The 21,686-nt window shown below is 39.7% G+C and overlaps 1 protein-coding gene across 3 annotated transcripts in view; it reads right to left on the bottom strand.

Annotated features, from left to right (window-relative positions):
• Positions 1–21,686, bottom strand: part of TENM1 (teneurin transmembrane protein 1) — a 552,490-nt gene that overhangs the window by 136,984 nt on the left and 393,820 nt on the right. For all 3 annotated transcript variants that reach the window (XM_024737354.1, XM_024737356.1, XM_024737355.1), the window contains exons 16-17: positions 8,870–8,989; positions 2,150–2,411 (exon numbers count right to left, since the gene is read on the bottom strand). In XM_024737354.1, the coding sequence (XP_024593122.1) occupies positions 2,150–2,411; positions 8,870–8,989 (382 nt within the window). The remainder of the gene's footprint in view (positions 1–2,149; positions 2,412–8,869; positions 8,990–21,686) is intronic.

The following is a 21,686-nucleotide window of genomic DNA, read 5'->3' as shown; positions in this document are numbered from 1 at the left end:
GTACGGGACTTTAACACCCCACTTTCACCAATGAACAGATCATGCAAAATGAAAATAAATAAGGAAACACAAGCTTCAAATGATACATTAAAGAAGATGGACTTAATTTATAGGATATTCCATCTGAAAACAACAGAATACACTTTCTTCTCATGTGCTCATGGAACATTCTCCAGGATACATCACATCTTGGGTCACAAATCAAGCCTCTGTAAATTTAAGAAAATTGAAATCATATCAAGCACCTTTTCTGACCAAATACAGGGAAAAAAAAATCTGTGAAATATACAAACACATGGAGGCTAAACAATACACTACTTAATAACCAAGAGATCACTGTGACAGTATGGTACTGGCACAAAAACAGAAATATAGATCAATGGAACAGGATAGAAAGCCCAGAGATAAACCCACGCACATATGGTCACCTTATCTTTGATAAAGGAGGCAAGAATATACAGTGGAGAAAAGGTAGCCTCTTCAATAAGTGATGCTGGGAAAACTGGACAGCTACATGTAAAAGAATGAAATTAGAACACTCCCCAACACCATACACAAAAATAAACTCAAAATAGATTAAAGACCTAAAGGTAAGGCCAGACATTATCAAATTCTTAGAGGAAAACATAGGTAGAACACTCTATCACATAAATCACAGCAAGATCCTTTATGACCCACCTCCTAGACAAATGGAAATAAAAACAAAAATAAACAAGTGGGACCTAATGCAACTTAAAAGCTTTTGCACAGCAAAGGAAACCATAAACAAGACCAAAAGACAACCCTCAGAATGGGAGAAAATATTTGCCAATGAAGCAACTGACAAAGGATTAATCTCCAAAATTTACAAGCAGCTCATTGAGCTCAATATCAAAAATTAAAAAAAAAACCCATCCAAAAATGGGCCGAAGACCTAAATAGACATTCCTCCAAAGAAGATATACAGATTGACAACAAACACATGAAAGAATTTTCAACATCATATATCATTAGAGAAAAGCAAATCAAATCTACAATGAGATATCATCTCACAGAAGTCAAAATGGCCGTCATCAAAAAAATCTACAAACAATAAATACTGGAGAGGTTGTGGAGAAAAGGGAACCCTCTTGCACTGTTGGTGGGAATGAACATTGATACAGCCAGTACGGAGAACAGTATGGAGGTTCCTTAAAAAACTAAAAATAGAACCAGCATACGACCCAGCAATCCCACTACTGGGCATATACTCCGAGAAAACCATAATTCACAAAGAGTCATGTACCAAAATGTTCATTGCAGCTCTATTTACAATAGCCAGGACATGGAAGCAACCTAAGTATCCATCAACAGATGAATGGATAAAGAAGATATGGCACATATATACAATGGAATATTACTCAGCCATAAAAAGAAACGGATTTGAGTTATTTGTAGTGAGGTGGGTCGACCTAGAGTCTGTCATACAGAGTAAAGTACGTCAGAAAGAGAAAAACAAATACCGTATGCTAAGACATATATATGGAATCTAAAAAAAAAAAAATGGTCATGAAGAACGTAGGGGCAAGACAGGAATAAAGACAGAGACCTATTAGAGAATGGCCTTGAGGATACGGGGAGGGGGAAGTGTTTCAAAAATGTCTTCCTCTGACTATAAAGCTTGAACACTTAGAAAGCAGTTTTAGAGAAAATGCATAGGCTTGACAACTACCTTTACTAAACACAGCTGAACAAGAGGAGTTGTCATGACTTCTAAGAACAATGACAGCGGACGCAATTTAGACAGTGGGGGAAAACTAGATTTCTTAAGGAGCTTTAATTTCAGAACCACAAATGGTCCCACCTCATTGATTACAGTGTTATCACTATTGAGCCAGCAAGCTTTGTTCTTTTGAACACAGTGTTCATCAGGTCAAGGTTTGGGGTCTAATCCTCAGGACAGCTAGTTCACCTTGCTTTGTTCCATGGCCAGAGATAGCACCTTATAACCCTGGCCAATCACCTTGCAAATGTGTGCCAGAGAGATTACATTTGAAGGCTTCTCTTGGAAAATGAAGGGCAGCACATTTTAGGGCTGGCAGGAGTACCAGGAAAAGGAATCTAGCCATTATACACTGTTGAGCACGCCATGGATACTATGATTTTATACTTTCAAGGTCAATGTACCCACCTGCAGCTCAGGAACAATAGTTCCCCTCTCTGGACAGGACCCTCCAAATGATGTGAGTGGTGAAGGAAGCACAATAGGGTTTGGGCTGATAAAGTTGGAGATATCGCAGGATGGTGGGTCTGATACAACTCTCTGCATGGTCACTTTCTCCACCACAATAAACTGATTCCAAGGCAACCAGAGCGTCCTCTTCTCAGGTAGAAAAGGTGACCGATCAAAGATTAAGACGACAGAGATACCACCGACAGCTACGAGGTCAAAGCTGAGAAGGAAAAACAGAAGATAGTTTCAACCAAATGAACTAAAATAAAATTAAAGTTTAAAAAACAGGTAATTTCAGTGCTCTTTCCTTCTTTTGGGATGCAACTATAACCATTTGTATTCTCTATTTTATTCCTTCTATTCCATCTAACTAAATATTCATTCCATGGAGTGTTCTTTTCACTATCCAGTAGACTTGGTGAGAAAAAATTCCACATCACCAGTTGATATTCACTTAGGATTTATAAATCAATTTTAATGCTTTCTTAAACAAAATCACTGCATGTATTTCTGCAAAGCCAAATCTGACATCACTGCTCCTCCCTGTGCAAGAGAGAACTGAAACATGGCCATTGAACATTAAGCAACATCTGTAATATGCTGCATTATTCATCTTAAAAAAATTCCTATAATGTAACTCAATAAAAGTAAGGAGCCAAAAGGTTAAATACCTTGTTCACAGTCACAAACATAGTGTCAGAAACCTGATGGTGACTTTGAGATGGCATTTGGAGAGAGATACCAGCTGAGGAAATTTGTTCAGTGAAATTTTCTTGAACAATACCATGCTTGAACCCTCCATATCTGGCTGCCCTCTTTGGCGCCTGATTCTACTTGAACTCTAGATTTAGGATTTCTGGTTCGCTCTAGAATGCCTCTTTGTTTCCTGTTGTAAGGAAGTCTGCAATGGACCCTGTCCATCTCCACTGACAACTCCTTCCATATCTCTGACTAAACAAGACTACCTCTTCTGTAAGTCCATCTCCTGATGTGGTCTCTGAAATGACTCTTCAGCTGGAGCATAATAGACTCAGATTTCAGTTCATTCTGCACTAGATGGCTCTACCTTCCTGCTCTTTTAAGAACAATGATGTCTTTGAGATAATGTACTTGAAAGCATTCAAAAAGCATAAAATACTATGTATACAAGATAATGATAAATTATCATTATATCTTAAAAATGGATAAAGGGCAATGGATACTCCTTAATATTCAAAGCAATTTAAATCCACAGGAGAGAGATGTAAGCAATTCTGTGTTTAAAAAAAAAAAAAGAACTTTCTTAAAACACTTCTCAATGGTTAAATGCTCTGATAGTGAATCAGACTTAATTATGGATATCTCACCACTCCCTTCATATGACATTTATTATATTTATTATAGTATTACCAATTGTGTCCTGTTGCAGAAATCTTTCATGTAAAGATAAGTGGACAGTAACAAAGGATAGCTAACACTGTATTTTTTATTGTTGCTTTTTCAGTCAAGTAGCTGTAATATTAAGGCAGTTTCCAAAAAGAGGATTTGAAGAACTGCATTAGCTTTAGAAAATAATTCAAGTTTGAAGTAAAAAAAAGAAAACCCCAAACAGCTTATGGTTTAAGACAGAGAGGCTGAATTCATGATAATACAGGAGGAGTTTAAGGCAAGCGTAGTGGGGGAAAATCCTACATTGCTTGTCAAGAGACCTTTTCTCTGGTTCACATTCTACACTGATTCAACTGTGTCCTTGGGCAAGTTTATTTGCCTCACCCAAACCTCAGCTCTTGAGCCCTTAAAACTGAACTGCTTATTTATTTGAAAACAAAAACAAATGCAAACACGGAAACAAAATAAACTACCCAAACAAGAACATATGTACCTGGGAATTATTCTCTACTTCTAGAAAGATTAAGCAGACAGGCCAGGCTTTTTGTTTTGTAGAAAGAATGTGATTTTGGCTTCATACACACCTGGGTTCAAATCTCAAAATTCAAGCTTTGCCATGTTAACTTTGTGTCTTTGGGCTAATTATTTAACCTTCATGAACTTCAGTTTCCTCATTAGGAAAATGGGGCTAATATGGTCTATCACTCAGCTACTACCATAAGCGAGTAAATAAGATAAAGACTTAAGAACCAAGCATATAGTAGGGACTCAACAAATGTTAACTTTCTTCTCAAATTAGATCCATTGCCCTATTAAATTTACAGATGTCTTCTCTTGTAGTTCAGATGAACTCTAGGCCAGTTTTTTATTATATCCATAAGCAGATACTGAGTTTTAAGTTCTCCTGGGAACTTCCCCTAAGCATCCTGTGTTGGGTTAGTTTTATGTGTCAACTTTGTTGGGCTACAGTACCCAGTTATTTAATCAAACACTAATCTAGGTGTTGCTGGGGAGGTATTTTGTAGATGTGGTTAATATCTACAGTTAGCTGAGTTTAAGTAAAGGGGATTACCCTTGATAATGTGGGAGGGCCTCATTCAATTAGTTGAAAGAGCAAAACTGAAGTTTTTCAGAGGAAGAGGATTTCTGCCTCAAGACTGCAGACGTAGCATCTACTCGTTGCCGAGAGATTCCAGTCTGCTAGCTTACCCTGCAGTTTCTGGAGTTGCCAATCCCCACAATCACATAAGCAATTCCTTGAAATCTCTTTCTTTCTCCCTCTCTATATACAGTTAACCCTTGAACAACGTGGGGGTTAGGGTTACCCCCCAAGCACAGTTGAAAATTTGCTTATAACTTTACAGTTGGCCCTCCATATCCACAGTTCCACATCCATGGATTCAACAGACTGCGAATCATGTAGTACTGTAATACATGTTTATTGAAAAAAATCCACACGTGGACCCATGCAGTTCAAATCCATGTTGTTCAAGGGCCAACTGTATATATATTATACATACATATAATATACATTATATGTATGTATAATATGTATTATACATATAATACATCTGTACATATTATAATACATATGTATAATATACACACATATGTATATACACACATATGCATGCATATGTACATGCATATATGCACACACACACACACACACAGAGGTTCTGTTTCTCTGCAGAACCCTGACTGATTTCTCCTCTTCCCACCTAGCTATTATATATAGTAAACATTGTCTGGGTGGCTCATTAATTGCCATGGTGGTGGAAGGTGGATCTGTAGCCAACAATCCATCTAAACTATTGCAATACCCAATAGAATGCTCTGTGGATGATTAATTCCTTTGGGATTTCCCCCACCACAAATGGTCTCCATTGGCAAGAGTCAATAAGAACAGGTTACAAAGTCACGTGAGAGTTAGCATAAAACACCCAAGGGAGAGGGCATACTTGTCTGGAGACCATTAATCCGTAATAAGTCAGACCCGTCCTATTCATAGATGGAAGACTATTGTAGCTTATGTAAAATGCTTATTTCTGCCTTATGGTATCCATAAATGAACAAACTCTTACCTTGAGGGGAATCAGAGGAAACCCTCTCTTCATCTCCCAAAGTCTTCCGAACAAAGTTCTTGAGACCTTTAATGCTCTCAAGAATCTTCTAAGAATGTCAATGCTTCACCTATTTTGCTTATCATTAGCTGAACTATTAATATGAGCATCTGTTACATATCTAAGTTGAAGGTGGTAAATCTAGAAGGTAAGAGCAAGATTACTTGGGTTCAACTTTTGGCTCTACCCTTATTAGCTGTGTTAATTTGGATAAGTTTTCTCGTCTGCCAAATGGGGAGGATGATAATAGTGATTCCTATCTCATAAAGTTGTTATGAGGATAAAATAGAATATGTATGAAAATGCAAGGAATACAGTAGATACTCATACATCATCTTTCCTTTAGAATTGCCTTTTTTTTCTTTTCTGCTACTTTGGCCTCTCCCAATCTGCATACCTAATCTCTTCTTACTTTTAGAGGGACCTGTCTTCCACTCCCATCCTTCCTTCTGCTTTTTATACATCACTTTGGTCTCATGACCTAGACTTTTCCTGGTTCCCTATGGAAAGTTGTCAGTTAACTTGTGCAGATGGATGATATGTGGGTAATTAGTTCTCCAGCCACCATAACATATTTGCATATAACAGGGAGTTTGAAAGAGTCAATAACTTAACCCAAAGCAGTGATACCATTGATGGGAACAAAAGGCACAGTGGCAGAGAGGTGGGATTGAGATTTGGAGACAGAAAGCCAGAACTTTACAGCATTTTGCATATCACACCCTGTCTACTAGGTATCTAAATGCTAACCTCAACCTTTCTATAATCCTTTTGCCCTCAGGTATACAGATGGTCCCCAAGTTACAATGGTTTGACTTAGGGTTTTTCAACTTTATGATGGTGCAAAAGTGATAAGCGTCCAGTAGAAACCATACTTTGAATTTTGATCTTTTCCCGGGCTAGCGATATACGATAGAAACTCTCTTGTGATACTGGGCAGCGCAGTGGGCCACAGCTCTGGTGGCCACGTGATCACGAGGGTAAATAACTGATATGCTTACAACTCTCCTGTACTCACACAACCAGTCTGTTTTTCACTTTCAGTTCCGTATTCAATCGATTACATGAGATATTCAATACTTTATTACAACAGGCTTCGTGTTACATGATATTGCCCAACTGTAGGCTAATGGAAATGTTCTGAGCACATTTAAGGTAGGTTAGGCTAGGCTATGATGCTTGGTAGGTTAGGTGTATTAAATGCATTTTCAACTTAAAATATTTTCAACTTACGATGGATTTATCGGGATGTAATCCCATCATAAACTGAGGAAGATCTGTAGTTTCTCTAGATATTCTACTTCTGAAATGTACTTAACTCAATCTGAGGTAGCAACCAGCAGAGACATATAAATGGAAACTCTCATCACACTGTCACTTTATGTCTAAGAGATGATAGTGGGACTCTCTGGTTGGTATTTGGGGCACATATTTTGAATGCCTACATCCTTTGTGGAGCCTGAGGGAAGAGTTACTGCCAGAGGGGACTCTGGCTAATATCTGTCATCTATATAAACCTAGTTCTCACAGTGAGCTCAGTGGGAGGGTCCTGGTATTTTACTTAAGATTAAAAACACAAAAATAACAATAAAAATTGTCATTCTTTAATGCTTTCTGTAAACTGGAAACAGAAAGTTTATAGACTTTTTAGACATCACATTTCTTTTAGGTTATTTTGTGAATATCGAATAACTCACTGAAACCTTTGTACACAAGCTAAAAAACCTAAGGCACATCATTTCTCCATAAGAAGCCAAATGTCCCTGTGGGCATATTCTATTTAAAGAAATAATCCATTTCTCAATTTCTGGCACATGGTTGAGCCTGCTGGCAAGGGAGAGGCCAGTTTTCTGTACCAGCTACTGGTGCGTGAACTACCAAAATTCCATCATTCAATCTAATTGAGAAAAAAGTCCATTTGAATTAGTAGAGAGCTCTGATTATAGAATATTTGAAAGGAAATAGTTTTTATTGCATATATATATATATATATATATATTCAGACTAGATGCTCCCACAGTAGTTCTGCTGAGCTTGTTATAATGAATAGACAGCTCATTACTAATTAGCAATATAATTTACATACAAATAATTCATATAATTTCCTAAAATCTTAAAAAGTTTTTCTTAAATAGGTTTAAAGTCTTCCTTATTATCTTCTTTAACTATTTTTTGTAAGCCTTTTCTTGAGAGGCAGTTGAAAAAATAAATTCAGCATAGCCCAAGTTGAACAATTAACAATTCTGAAGTGGCTAGGACTAATAACATCTGATTTTAGGTTCTTGAAATGACATAGTCTCTCACACTGTGATAAAGCTTCAAGGCAATAGGTCTCTTTATATGAGTACTGAAGCGGCTTGTTATCAGTAGGACATTTCAAGGGTAGCCACCTGGAGTCTAGGGTACCTCAAAGCCATCATTACAATGTTCCTGAGAATCATAAATAGGTACCTTTAAGCTGGACACATGGGCCTATTGACTCAAATATTCTAAACGAATGTCTACCTGAAGGATGGCAACAAAAATGTTTTTGTGAGCAAATCCTTTTCCAGGAGGAAAAGATTTAACTAGTGGTCTTGCTTTCCAGGTCTCTGAGAACCTGGGGAAGCCCTTAGAGAACAGCTTGGTGGTTGGTGCTTAAGGTTAAATCACTATGGTTATATAGACACCAAGGGAAATTGGTTAAGCTGGCCATGCTTTTCGACCTGTTATAGCCACTAGTAAAATAGGCAGTCTAGGGAGGACACATTTTTTTTTTCCTTTAATGTCTTAATGTGGTTGAATTGTATACCTTTGGAAGAAACCTTTTGGACAACTTTATCTCTGAAATATTTTGAGGCTATCATGGAAAGAACAGCCTAGGTGTTCAATGCTTCATTACCTGCGTCATCTTACTGGATTTTGAATCTGGATTTATAAATGATGAAGGCTTAGATGAAGGCTAGACAACTTTCCACATGGCCAGGGTTTCAGGAAGACTTGACAGTAATAGTACAGGGTTGGTTAGGAGCTAAACTTGGTTTGATTTAGATGGGGAATAGAGGAAATAAATAACACCAATGACTTTTTTAGATACAGCTTGAAGGAAGATGGGCTTATAAACACTGTATCACTTGAGCCCTGGTTTGACTCATGGCTAGAAGTCGGTATTTGGCCCACACAATGATCAGAAGCAATATTGACGTACCTTCCATCTTGCCGGCTGATGGTAAACCCATAATCACTGTGGTGCAAGAAACTAACATTCACCCCTACTAGAGGGGTTCCATCTACAGCCATCACTTGGCCTCGAATCACACAAGCACGCCTGCAACACAAGATCAAAGGCAAATATAAAAGCATGTTGAAACTAGATTCTAGAAGCCAAGTTGGAGAAAGTTTGGAAAACACAGTTCAGTATAACAAAGAAAACAATAATTTCACCAACGAGCAGTAACTTCTAATAACATTTTGGTGACGGTATGAATATCTTTTTTTACCAATAAAAATTGGGATTATACTCAGTATAGTTCTGAATCCTGATTTTTTTTTCTTTTTTTTTTTTTTTTTGCGGTACGTGGGCCTCTCACTGCTGTGGCCTCTCCCGTTGCGGAGCACAGGCTCTGGACGCGCAGGCTCAGTGGCCATGGCTCACAGGCCCAGCCGCTCCGTGGCATGTGGGATCCTCCCGGACCGGGGCACGAACCCGTGTCCCCTGCATCGGCAGGCGGACTCCCAACCACTGCGCCACCAGGGAAGCCCATGAATCCTGATATTTTAAAGTTGGCAGTGTATTATTAACATTGTCCAATGTAATTAGAAATTCCTTAATATATCATTTTGATATTAGATAATATAGCCCTAAAACAGTATTCCTTGTTTAATCCATTCCCTATTTTAGGATATTTAGTTGTTTCTTATTTTTTTCTGCAATGAATTTCTTATTATTTCCTTGGGAGATAGTCCTAGTCATGGAAAGATACTTTTCTCTTATTAAAATTAATTAAAATGAAAATTAGTTAATACATAAATACACTGTAGATGTGACTAAAGTCCCTGCTGACCACCTCCCTCCCAGTTCCTGGTCTTCTCCCCAGAGGTAATGAGCAGTATCATTTTATTGAGGGCATTTTCTATGCATTTACATACATAGGTGTGAACACTTTTAAGGCTCTTAATACATATTGCCAAATTACTTTTTCTGGAAAAATAATAAAAAAAAAAAGTAGACTTAGTTGGGCAAATTTTAACAGTTAAAGTCTGCAAAAGAGACATGGTCCCTGACTATATAGCACCATGTTTCTCTGGCCTGATGGAAATAAAATATTTCAGGAGATTTTCCCTTTAAACAAATGAGTTTCATCTTTGCCAAATAAGAGGATTCCATTAGACTAGCCCTTAACAGAGCTGTCTCCCAGGGACATAGTCCACTAAAACGAGTATACTTTCAGCTCTAGCTTGGCCAACAAGTTGTAACAAAGTTTAGGAGCTTGGCAGTTAAGAAGGCCCAGGGGCAACCCCCAAGCACAGATTTTTCACTTGTCTGTTGTTTTTGAGGTTGGGGGGAAGGGGGTCTCACCAGAGTCCAGTCCTAGCCTTGGCAGCCCTGAGCTCTAGAACGTGCATTTTATAGCTGGAGCTGGTAGGGTTGAAGAGGTTGGGCAGGGTCAATGATTTTTCCTAGGGCGTTAATGTCATTTTTTTCACCAAGTGAGATCAGGGTACCCAGGCAAGCTCAATCTTGGATTAAAAGGGGCCATGTGATTTGGGCAAACATGACTTTCCAAAGTAACCATAATAATTCCACCCTGGCATTATACATTCTTTCAATCAGCAAGTCAAGGCAATGTGTCTAAAGGCTCTTGGCCACAAAGATCGTTCAAGAGAAAAAAAAACTGTGAAAAAGCAAAAGACAGTTACCAGCCAAAGCTTGGGTTATATGTTATAGCCAATAAACATCACTACTAAATTCTACTGCAACCAGAAGAACTGGGATATGTTATACTGATAGGATTTATCCTGCATCACCTAAAGCCTTCCCCCAACACAAACTATAAGCCATTAAGTATTGCACAAAGCTAAGCTAGTATAATTGTTGCTATTAGTGTCTTTATTGAACTCTTCAGACTGACATTCCTAGTTCTGACATAAATTAGTGGGTTTCTTCTTTCCAATGAGCTGTCCATCTTATGAATTCTGTAAATAATGGTTCTGAATGGCATGCAAATGGCACACTGGCACTTGCTTTGCCTTGTCTGATTCTTCCAGTTCCTTTTTGGGGAGATTTTGAAATCCCATTTGTTCTAATAGAGAAGATATTTGAAAGTCACCAAGTTCCGGATTTTGAACTAATCCTGACAGATCTGGTCCCTGGTTCTAAATCCAATGTAACAAGACATGAAAAGAGAAGGATGTCTCTAGTTTTATACAGTGACATTTTGAAGGTCTTTACAAAGCAAAATTTGACAAACTGGGTATAGATTAAGTAGAAACCAGCTGAGAAAATCTCCTGCAAACTACATAGGGATCGGAGCCAGAGGGGCTGAGAAGAAACGTGCATTAGTGAGGCCACCTTCATTTGAAGATCAGTTCAACATTGCTTCCTGAGCCCTATGTGCTGATGGCTTTTGGGGGGTGTGTGGTAGGGGGTAATTATGAACTTGCCAAGGCTTTACCAGTTAACAAGGTGGGCTTTTCAACAATGATGCCTACTTAGGTGGTTGCTGATTCCCTACTGGCGAGACAATTCTACACGCGCTTATTTTATTTGTTCACATTAATCTAGACATTGTGTCTTCCCACAGCTGTACTAGGCTCAATTATTTTTGTTTTTATTTTGTCAAGCCTAGTTGACATTATTTGCTCATATTTTATGACAGACACAGATCTGTCTCTTCTCTTCGCTGCTCTTTTATTTTCTATACAGCTTATATTTATGAAGGATCCAGGCTGGTGAGTGAAAGTCTCATAAAAGTCATCATTATTCTGTGCACTTCTCTTGTTTTCCTCTCTTCCTTCATTCTGTATCTCATTCTGAGTAGACTTGTCTTTTGACTCCTCTTCTCTTTAATATTACTCATATTTTATGAAGCACACAGATTTGTGTGATAACGACTCATCAAAGTCATCATTATTCAAGACATTGTCTACCTGTTCTCATTCATTTCACTCATCATTCATAAATAATGCTCAGACTTGTCTTTCAACTCCCCTACTTTTTTTATTCCTCATATTTTATGATCCACACCAACTTACAGCATATGATAAAGCCCCATAAAACTTATTATTTTACATTTATCAGCATTGAACTCTCTTTGTGACGTATTGGATTTTAAATGTTCTAAGATTCCCTGTATCTTGCTGCATTTGCTTCCATTATTTACACACTCCATGTCATCCATTTTTCACAAGAATAACTCTTAGCTCCTTTCATTCCTGGGTTACTAGTACTTACTATATAATCTTTGACCAACATCAGTCATCCTGCGTCAGTATAAGTTGTCTAAATTTCCGGACAGTATTATTCTTTTTTAATTGGCAGTAATTTGGATTGGCACTGCATGCAGAAACCTAGGGAAAAAATCTTCTCAGGCAAACTCTCCATTTCAAAAAGAATGCTCTCAAGTCTGCTCGCTTCCCCAGGCTACTCGAGCTCCAGATGGCCCTTAGGGAACCTTCAGATATAGTCTTGGCAGATATGGTGTATTGTGCCACTTCATACAGCACAACTGCCACTTTGTGCGCTCCAGCTTCTAAACTCAACTTTCTTCATTAATTGTGGGGGGTAACCTTGTATCTGCTTTATTTTTCCTGATTTACGCAACCACTAAAATATACTTTCTCCCCCATGTACATAATCTGTTTGTTTATGTTTCCAATATCCAAGGTGGCCTGCATAATTCACCTTTTTCCTAGGTGAGATCCTTGCTGAAGTAGTGAGGCATCTATGGCTGGGGTCTGTCTTCAGTCATCCCACAATCTTACTTTCCATGTTTTTTGTCATGCCCAGTTGCGGTGCCTCCCTGTTTCCTGTCCAGCTTCTTCAAATCACCATTTAAGTGAGGCAGTCATACTTGGCCTGTCCTTGGTCTGTCCTGAGGAAACATCTTGAACTCTTAAACTTTTGCCACATGAAAAAGTTCAACGTGAGTCCTAAACCTTTAAGGACCTGTCTTTTCCTGAAACGTTTTCAATTAAGTAACATACAGAACTCTTGTGAACCTTCCAAACTAGATTACAGAAGCTACTGTCTGGACTATCACGAAGCTGGCCCTGCACATATGTACAGCAGGTATGTGCCCAGTGTGACTGTCTTTTGTGTTGGTTGTGCGTGTGTGTTTGTGTACTCTCAATGGTGGGTACTGCATGCTTTCCATCTTTGTCTGGGGCTCTCCTTCTTTGATCCACAGACTTGGATGGGATATTTTGCTTCCTTGAACCTCTAAAAACAAGGACTTCTCCCTGCTATTGTGGGTTAGAGCAAGATAACTTGAACTTGGATGAACGTGTCCAATGTGACTTTAAAAACATGTATGGGGAAGATCACCCCTCACAAGTGTCTCTTTTCTTCTTCTCTGGATAATACAGGCCAAGCTGTCGACCTGCTGTCCCTATGCTAAAGCAGCAACCTCAGAGGAACTGCTTCTCCCTTTAACTAAATGCTGAATCCTCTAGGTGTTCGGAGCTTGGTTTGAAGAACAGGGCATCTTGGGAAACGCAAGTCAGTACACTTTACCGGGAGCCTTATTTAACTAACAAGCTGCTTGTTAGACAGTTCTGATGCAAAAGGTCTAATTCATTCTGTATTTGCTATTTTCGTGGCATAGTCAAATTATCCCTAGCCTTCAATAAATTCTTGGTTTCATTTTCCTCTTCCCTTCTTTGTTGTCTTTTGTCTTTGGTGTTAAATCTCCAATATTCATTCAACACCTCAGGCAAAAAACATTAACCTCAAGCACAAAAGTTGGTTTGAAAAACAAGGCTGAAAACTAAATTGCTGAAAGAAGATGTAATTTACTGCATGGTATTTCTGATTAAAATCTTTCGTAAGGAAAATGAGGCTCAAGGGCTAGGGAAGTTATAGCTATTTGCTTTTGTTGCTAACAGGAGCATAAGCAACCTTTGAAGGGTAACATTCAAAATCAAGGACCTGGCCAGCAGGGGATCTAGCAGCAGGTGGACAGGTTAGGTTGTTTTTTCCACAGGAACAGATGAAATCCTTTTCGCAGCTGACAGCTCTGGTCAAGAGATAGCATCGACAAGGACTGGGCTGAGAGAGGCTATGTGAATCCTCTGCTCAGTGGTGTTGGAATCCTGCCCTGTAAATTCCTCTATGAGTTGTCAGTTGGTTCAAATCTCCAAGGGACAGAAACCTGCTGCGTATGAGGTGTGGTTTCATGGTTCTCCTGCCATCTTCTCCGCGGGCTTATTATACCGTAACGTTCCACAGCTGTAGATTGTGTCATTTGGGCTAAATCACTGCTGCTTCTGGGGGCGCTACTGGAATGCAAATACCTCTGAGCGGTTGGGACAAAGGGCTTATGATGCCCTCTTATCCACTGTGGCACACAATGAATAAAGGATCTTCTTTTAAGAGTGTAATTTTGGGACTGTAGTATTGGTCCTCAGTCCTTTCTGGTTATCTTTCTCTCATATACACCAGTGACTCTCAAACTTGATCATGCACCAGAATCACCTGGAAGTCTTGTTAAAACACAGGCTGCCGGGCCTGCCCTCCAGAGTTTCTGATTCACAGGTCTGGAGTGGGGCCTGAGAATTTGCATTTCCTGCAAGTTCCCAAGTGATGTTGATGGTGCTAAAGAGGGAACTTTAGGGAAAGCAAAAACAGTATATACTCAGTCAATTAAGGTATATGAACTCCTGAGGAAGGAGCCAGGAGGTGTAAACCACATGTATAAAGGCAGGCAAGTCACCAACCGGTTCACAATCTCACCATTATGAAATCTGAGGCATGAATTTTTAATACTTCCATACAAACCTCTGGAATAGGGTTTGCAAAACTGCAGTTTGGGGAGTCATGTTGAAACTGTCATGACAAAGTGGTGGTTGGACTACAAGATGAACTGTAGGATCCCTTCAAATCCAGAGATTATGAAATGGAAAAATATGTCTTAACCTGATTTATCTGTCCCAAATAAATGTTAATTTCTTCCCCAGCCCTATTATTCTCATTAGTGCTCATATCTGTGCTATCGCACTTGTCATAGCCTGTCTTGGATGAGAGTTATATGGGTCTGTCTTTCTTATTAGATAGTCACTCCAGGGTAAGGATGGTATGATTTTCCTCTGTCGTTCCCAGTGCCTGGTGTACACAGCATGTGCTCAAGAAAGCTCCACCGAATTTCAACTCAATTTTTTATTTTTATTTTTTTTGCGGTACGCGGGCCTCTCACTGTTGCAGCCTCTCCCGCTGCGGAGCACAGGCTCCGGACGTGCAGGCCCAGCAGCCATGGCTTACGGGCCCAGCCGCTCCGCGGCATGTGGGATCTTCCCAGACTGGGGCACGAACCCGTGTCCCCTGCATTGGCAGGCGGACTCTCAACCACTGTGCCACCAGGGAAGCCCCAACTCAAATATTTTTATATGAAGTTGTAAAATACTTCCAGCCTATCCCACAGCACTACTTCAAGGGTTTCAGAGACCACTTTGAGGTTCCTGTGTAACAGTTCATTTATTAGAAGCCAGCATTCTGGATTGTGAATTACGACCTTCTCATCATGAGAGTTTTGTCTGATAATTGACTACTTCAGGGAATTAAATAGTACCCCTGTGATTGGAAAGAATGAATGGTCCTCCTCAAATGCTTAATTTATGAACACTAACCCCATTATTCCTTTATATACAACTATGTAATTACAATTTGGTATTTCATAACTCAAATACATTTTTGTGACTTTAAAAACATGTATGGGGAAGATCACCCCTCACAAGTGTCTCTTTTCTTCTTCTCTGGATAATACAGGCCAAGCTGTCGACCTGCTGTCCCTATGCTAAAGCAGCAACCTCAGAGGAACTGCTTCTCCCTTTAACTAAATGCTGAATCCTCTAGGTGTTCGGAGCTTGGTTTGAAGAACAGGGCATCTTGGGAAACGCAAGTCAGTACACTTTACCGGGAGCCTTATTTAACTAACAAGCTGCTTGTTAGACAGTTCTGATGCAAAAGGTCTAATTCATTCTGTATTTGCTATTTTCGTGGCATAGTCAAATTATCCCTAGCCTTCAATAAATTCTTGGTTTCATTTTCCTCTTCCCTTCTTTGTTGTCTTTTGTCTTTGGTGTTAAATCTCCAATATTCATTCAACACCTCAGGCAAAAAACATTAACCTCAAGCACAAAAGTTGGTTTGAAAAACAAGGCTGAAAACTAAATTGCTGAAAGAAGATGTAATTTACTGCATGGTATTTCTGATTAAAATCTTTCGTAAGGAAAATGAGGCTCAAGGGCTAGGGAAGTTATAGCTATTTGCTTTTGTTGCTAACAGGAGCATAAGCAACCTTTGAAGGGTAACATTCAAAATCAAGGACCTGGCCAGCAGGGGATCTAGCAGCAGGTGGACAGGTTAGGTTGTTTTTTCCACAGGAACAGATGAAATCCTTTTCGCAGCTGACAGCTCTGGTCAAGAGATAGCATCGACAAGGACTGGGCTGAGAGAGGCTATGTGAATCCTCTGCTCAGTGGTGTTGGAATCCTGCCCTGTAAATTCCTCTATGAGTTGTCAGTTGGTTCAAATCTCCAAGGGACAGAAACCTGCTGCGTATGAGGTGTGGTTTCATGGTTCTCCTGCCATCTTCTCCGCGGGCTTATTATACCGTAACGTTCCACAGCTGTAGATTGTGTCATTTGGGCTAAATCACTGCTGCTTCTGGGGGCGCTACTGGAATGCAAATACCTCTGAGCGGTTGGGACAAAGGGCTTATGATGCCCTCTTATCCACTGTGGCACACAATGAATAAAGGATCTTCTTTTAAGAGTGTAATTTTGGGACTGTAGTATTGGTCCTCAGTCCTTTCTGGTTATCTTTCTCTCATATACACCAGTGACTCTCAAACTTGATCATGCACCAGAATCACCTGGAAGTCTTGTTAAAACACAGGCTGCCGGGCCTGCCCTCCAGAGTTTCTGATTCACAGGTCTGGAGTGGGGCCTGAGAATTTGCATTTCCTGCAAGTTCCCAAGTGATGTTGATGGTGCTAAAGAGGGAACTTTAGGGAAAGCAAAAACAGTATATACTCAGTCAATTAAGGTATATGAACTCCTGAGGAAGGAGCCAGGAGGTGTAAACCACATGTATAAAGGCAGGCAAGTCACCAACCGGTTCACAATCTCACCATTATGAAATCTGAGGCATGAATTTTTAATACTTCCATACAAACCTCTGGAATAGGGTTTGCAAAACTGCAGTTTGGGGAGTCATGTTGAAACTGTCATGACAAAGTGGTGGTTGGACTACAAGATGAACTGTAGGATCCCTTCAAATCCAGAGATTATGAAATGGAAAAATATGTCTTAACCTGATTTATCTGTCCCAAATAAATGTTAATTTCTTCCCCAGCCCTATTATTCTCATTAGTGCTCATATCTGTGCTATCGCACTTGTCATAGCCTGTCTTGGATGAGAGTTATATGGGTCTGTCTTTCTTATTAGATAGTCACTCCAGGGTAAGGATGGTATGATTTTCCTCTGTCGTTCCCAGTGCCTGGTGTACACAGCATGTGCTCAAGAAAGCTCCACCGAATTTCAACTCAATTTTTTATTTTTATTTTTTTTGCGGTACGCGGGCCTCTCACTGTTGCAGCCTCTCCCGCTGCGGAGCACAGGCTCCGGACGTGCAGGCCCAGCAGCCATGGCTTACGGGCCCAGCCGCTCCGCGGCATGTGGGATCTTCCCAGACTGGGGCACGAACCCGTGTCCCCTGCATTGGCAGGCGGACTCTCAACCACTGTGCCACCAGGGAAGCCCCAACTCAAATATTTTTATATGAAGTTGTAAAATACTTCCAGCCTATCCCACAGCACTACTTCAAGGGTTTCAGAGACCACTTTGAGGTTCCTGTGTAACAGTTCATTTATTAGAAGCCAGCATTCTGGATTGTGAATTACGACCTTCTCATCATGAGAGTTTTGTCTGATAATTGACTACTTCAGGGAATTAAATAGTACCCCTGTGATTGGAAAGAATGAATGGTCCTCCTCAAATGCTTAATTTATGAACACTAACCCCATTATTCCTTTATATACAACTATGTAATTACAATTTGGTATTTCATAACTCAAATACATTTGAGGGTTCTAATATTCAGATATTTTGGGGGTTTCCACACATCACATGCTAGTTTTTTTTTTGATGTATGTTATCTAAGCTGGTACAGTACCATGAAAACATTTACTTCTATAGCATAAACCTGTTTTCATGTTCTGCAAATGCGAATGCAGTGAATGTTCATATGCAAACCCAATAAAATCTCATTAGTTTTTAGTTAAATAGAGCAGGCTGATTTAATCCTACTCAGTTGGTCACTAGCCCAAATAAATAATACCTACCAAATGGGTAACATTAAGAGCAGCTAGGAGCATTACCCATCAACATTCTAGGACTTTGGGAAAGGTGGTGCTATTGCAAATGCAGATAGCTTTTTAAGAAGAATTATTTTCCTCATGGCTAGTGATGTTTCAAGTAAAACAAAATGGGGGCACTCACCCTGAGGTAGGGTGCCTATTTTCCCATCTGCCCTGGTAATTGCTTGTCAAAAGTAGGCTTGCTTTTGATGCCTGAAATCCCCAAAGTAATGGGAAAAAGATCAAGTGTTTTGAAGCAATAAGAAAACTGACAACACGGTCACATTTTCAGGACTGCAGAAGTGCCAGTTTGCTTCATTTAGACACACGATTATTTTTGTCCAGAATTTGAATCCTGAAATATTTGCCCTGGAAGCCCTTGTAACTCTTGAATAGTCTCAAGTTTTATTTTATTTTTTTGGTTGGTTTGTTTTTGTCCTGTTTTCCACATTACTCAAATGGTTTATCTTTGTAATCAGCCTTATGGGGTTTTGTTAACCTCATTAACCTTTCCTGTCACTTCTCTGTGAATCTGCCCTTCAAATAAATGGATAGTCGTTAAATACAGGGCAAGTCTGTCTTGTTGGCTATAGCCTGGCCATGGATTACTCTTCCCTCCAGGAGGAAAAAGTGTGGCCTAACTGTCCACGCCAGTTCTAGCTCTGGCTTGTTAATAATCATCGATGTGACTTTTCCTAAGAAATGGGATTACTCTCAGCCTCCTTTGTTCCTTATGGAAAGTGAGAGTGATAGTTCTTCCCTGTCTTATCCCCAGTCACCTCACAAAGATGCTGTAACAGTAAAGTAACCCAGTAAAGTGACTGTCTTTTGAACTGGACCTTTCAAATTATATTCTATTATGTACCTTATATATATAAAGTATCTATATATATGTAAATACATGTGTTTGTATAAATAAGATATTAAGCACTTACTATGAGTCAGGTACCATGCCAGGCACTTTCCTTATTTTATTTCACTTACCATCAATATAACCCTGAGTAGGTACTACTATTAGCCTGTTTTTAAAAATGAGGAAACACATTCACAGAGGTTAAAAAAAATTGCTCAAGATAACGCAGCTAGTAAGTGGTAGAAATGGTGGACGTCTTTTGACCTGGACTCTAAATGGCCTAAGCTGTAGACTTTTTTAGTCAAGATGTAAATAATGTGGCTACACATGAAAAGAAAGTGCTTTTCATCCACAGGATGTCACTACTTTGTAGACATTTACCAGCTGCTGAGCACTTTCTACGTGCAGGGTGTATGGTGGAGATGCACCACAAGATGTCATTTGTTCTTTCTCCCTAGACTTGCATTGACTCTGCCCTCTCCAGGGACAAGGTAAGATGACAGAACTAGCTAGAGTCACTGCAAGCAAATCGTATGGCTGAGAAGTAGGTATTAAGGATTTGATCCTTTCGAATTTCAATCCTAATTGAGCAGTAAGTAAGATAGGTAAAATATTAGAAGACACCTATTCACACCGAGATAAGCTGTAGACAGCTACTGGTACTACTAATCACCATTATTAAGCACCTCAGAACATCTGAGTTTCAAAATATCACAAATAATCAATTGAATAGCTTTTGAAAGATTTGTGCTCAGATTTCTTTGCCCAAGAGCATTTGCAAAGAAGTGAAAGTCACACGTTCCTTCTTTTTTGGTACCTTTAGGTGTTGACTGCTGATTTCAGGAGCTAGCCAGCACTATAAATCTTGGAACCTTCAGCACTTTGTAAGTTTTTAAATGTGTCTTGAACATGTTTCCTGAACTTTAGCATTAGACAAAATAGTTGTCTGAAAATCAGGAGATCCCATCTTCACACACGTAACACCTTTCACATACACGAGATCAAAGTGCTTTATTAGCAAGTAGCAGAATTACTTCTCACTTGGGACAACTACAGAAGTGATAAGCAAAGGAGGTTGCTTAGGAAAAGCAACATGGGAAGACAGACAGACTCACAAGGAATCATGGCAGAGCCAACCCACTCTTGGGTCCCTTTTCCAAATGTGGGCAGGTTATGTGCAGTGCCTCGCTTTAGAAAGAAAGGTGAACACAAGATAGATTTGCAGGTGCTGATGCCTTAGAAAGAGCTTCCCCCAGTCCTTAGTTTATTCAATTTATTCAGCAATTGTTGCATTGTGTGTTTATCAGCCCCTAGTTGTGTACCTGGCATAATGTCTTTCACATTCTTAAGATTAAAAATACACAAAGATTTGCCATTAGTAAGTATACTTGGAGGTCCTTAACTACTAGATTCATGAAAAAGTTAAACACAAAGCATATGAATTCAAATTTGTTCCTCAGCAAAATTATGAACGATTAGGTACAGACCTTCTGGGGGATACCTGTACATAGACTGTGAATGTTAACTCAATGAATGCTTTAATGTTATAATAACATTGCATTTCCTTATAAATCTTCTAAAATATAAGCTTTCCTTACCTCCTCTTTTTCATAATTCCAAATCAGGATGTGGTTTCTACGTATCTGATTTCTTTTAGGGTCAACACTAATTGATGACAATCTTGCGGTACGCGGGCCTCTCAGTGTTGTGGCCTCTCCCATTGCGGAGCACAGGCTCCAGACACACAGGCTCAGCAGCCATGGCTCACGGGCCCAGCCGCTCCGCGGCATGTGGGATCTTCCCGGACCGGGGCACGAACCCGCGTCCCCTGCATCGACAGGCAGACTCTCAACCACTGCGCCACCAGGGAAGCCCTTAAAAATTCTTTTCATGACTTAAATGGTCGAGGGCTGTTGCTGATTTCTCTTTCAGAGGCCATTCAGTTTGTCTGAGGTATTCAGTTTTGCTCAATGTATTCCTGAAGGACAGGCACCCCATCCATTTATCAGTAAAACCTGGTACAATAACCAGTATGTAGTAATTCCTTGAGAAAGGTTTGTTCTACCTTTCTGTTTCACACAATGCCACAGAATCTTGATTCAGTGGACCCTAAAAGTGACAGCCAGGCTCTGGATTGTGTGATAAGCTGCTGCAGAAGGGTCCAGGTGGCAGGAAACATTCTTGCCAAGATCATCTAACATATAGATGAATGCTATGAGCTCTCTGCTCTAGTGTCATCTGGCCAGAGAGGATTTCCCAGACCACTCCGTCTAAAATGGTCACTCTCTGTCCCTAAATTTTCTTTATCTCGTTTGACAGTACTTATACCTACCTGACATTTACCCTTTTCATTATTGTCAGTTTTCCTCACTAGACTGTATGGGGAAGGCAATTTGTCTGCTGTAGGCCAGAGCTTAGGACAGTGCCATTACGCGAACCAAGTAAACACTGCCATGTTCATCAATCTCAAGAGTGAAATGATTAATCTTCCCCAATGTGGGTTATCTTGAAAGAAACTGTAGGGTCTATCATTACAAATGACGCCAAAGTGTGGTTAAATGGGAATTTTTTTCAGTGTGGTAAATGGGAATTTTTT

The sequence above is a fragment of the Neophocaena asiaeorientalis genome, unplaced genomic scaffold, assembly GCF_003031525.2.
Source record: "Neophocaena asiaeorientalis asiaeorientalis breed wild unplaced genomic scaffold, Neophocaena_asiaeorientalis_V1.1 scaffold541, whole genome shotgun sequence".
Classification (NCBI taxonomy): Eukaryota; Metazoa; Chordata; class Mammalia; order Artiodactyla; family Phocoenidae; genus Neophocaena; species Neophocaena asiaeorientalis.
Note: the sequence above shows the minus strand (reverse complement) of the source record. Positions and strands in the feature narration are given on the sequence as shown.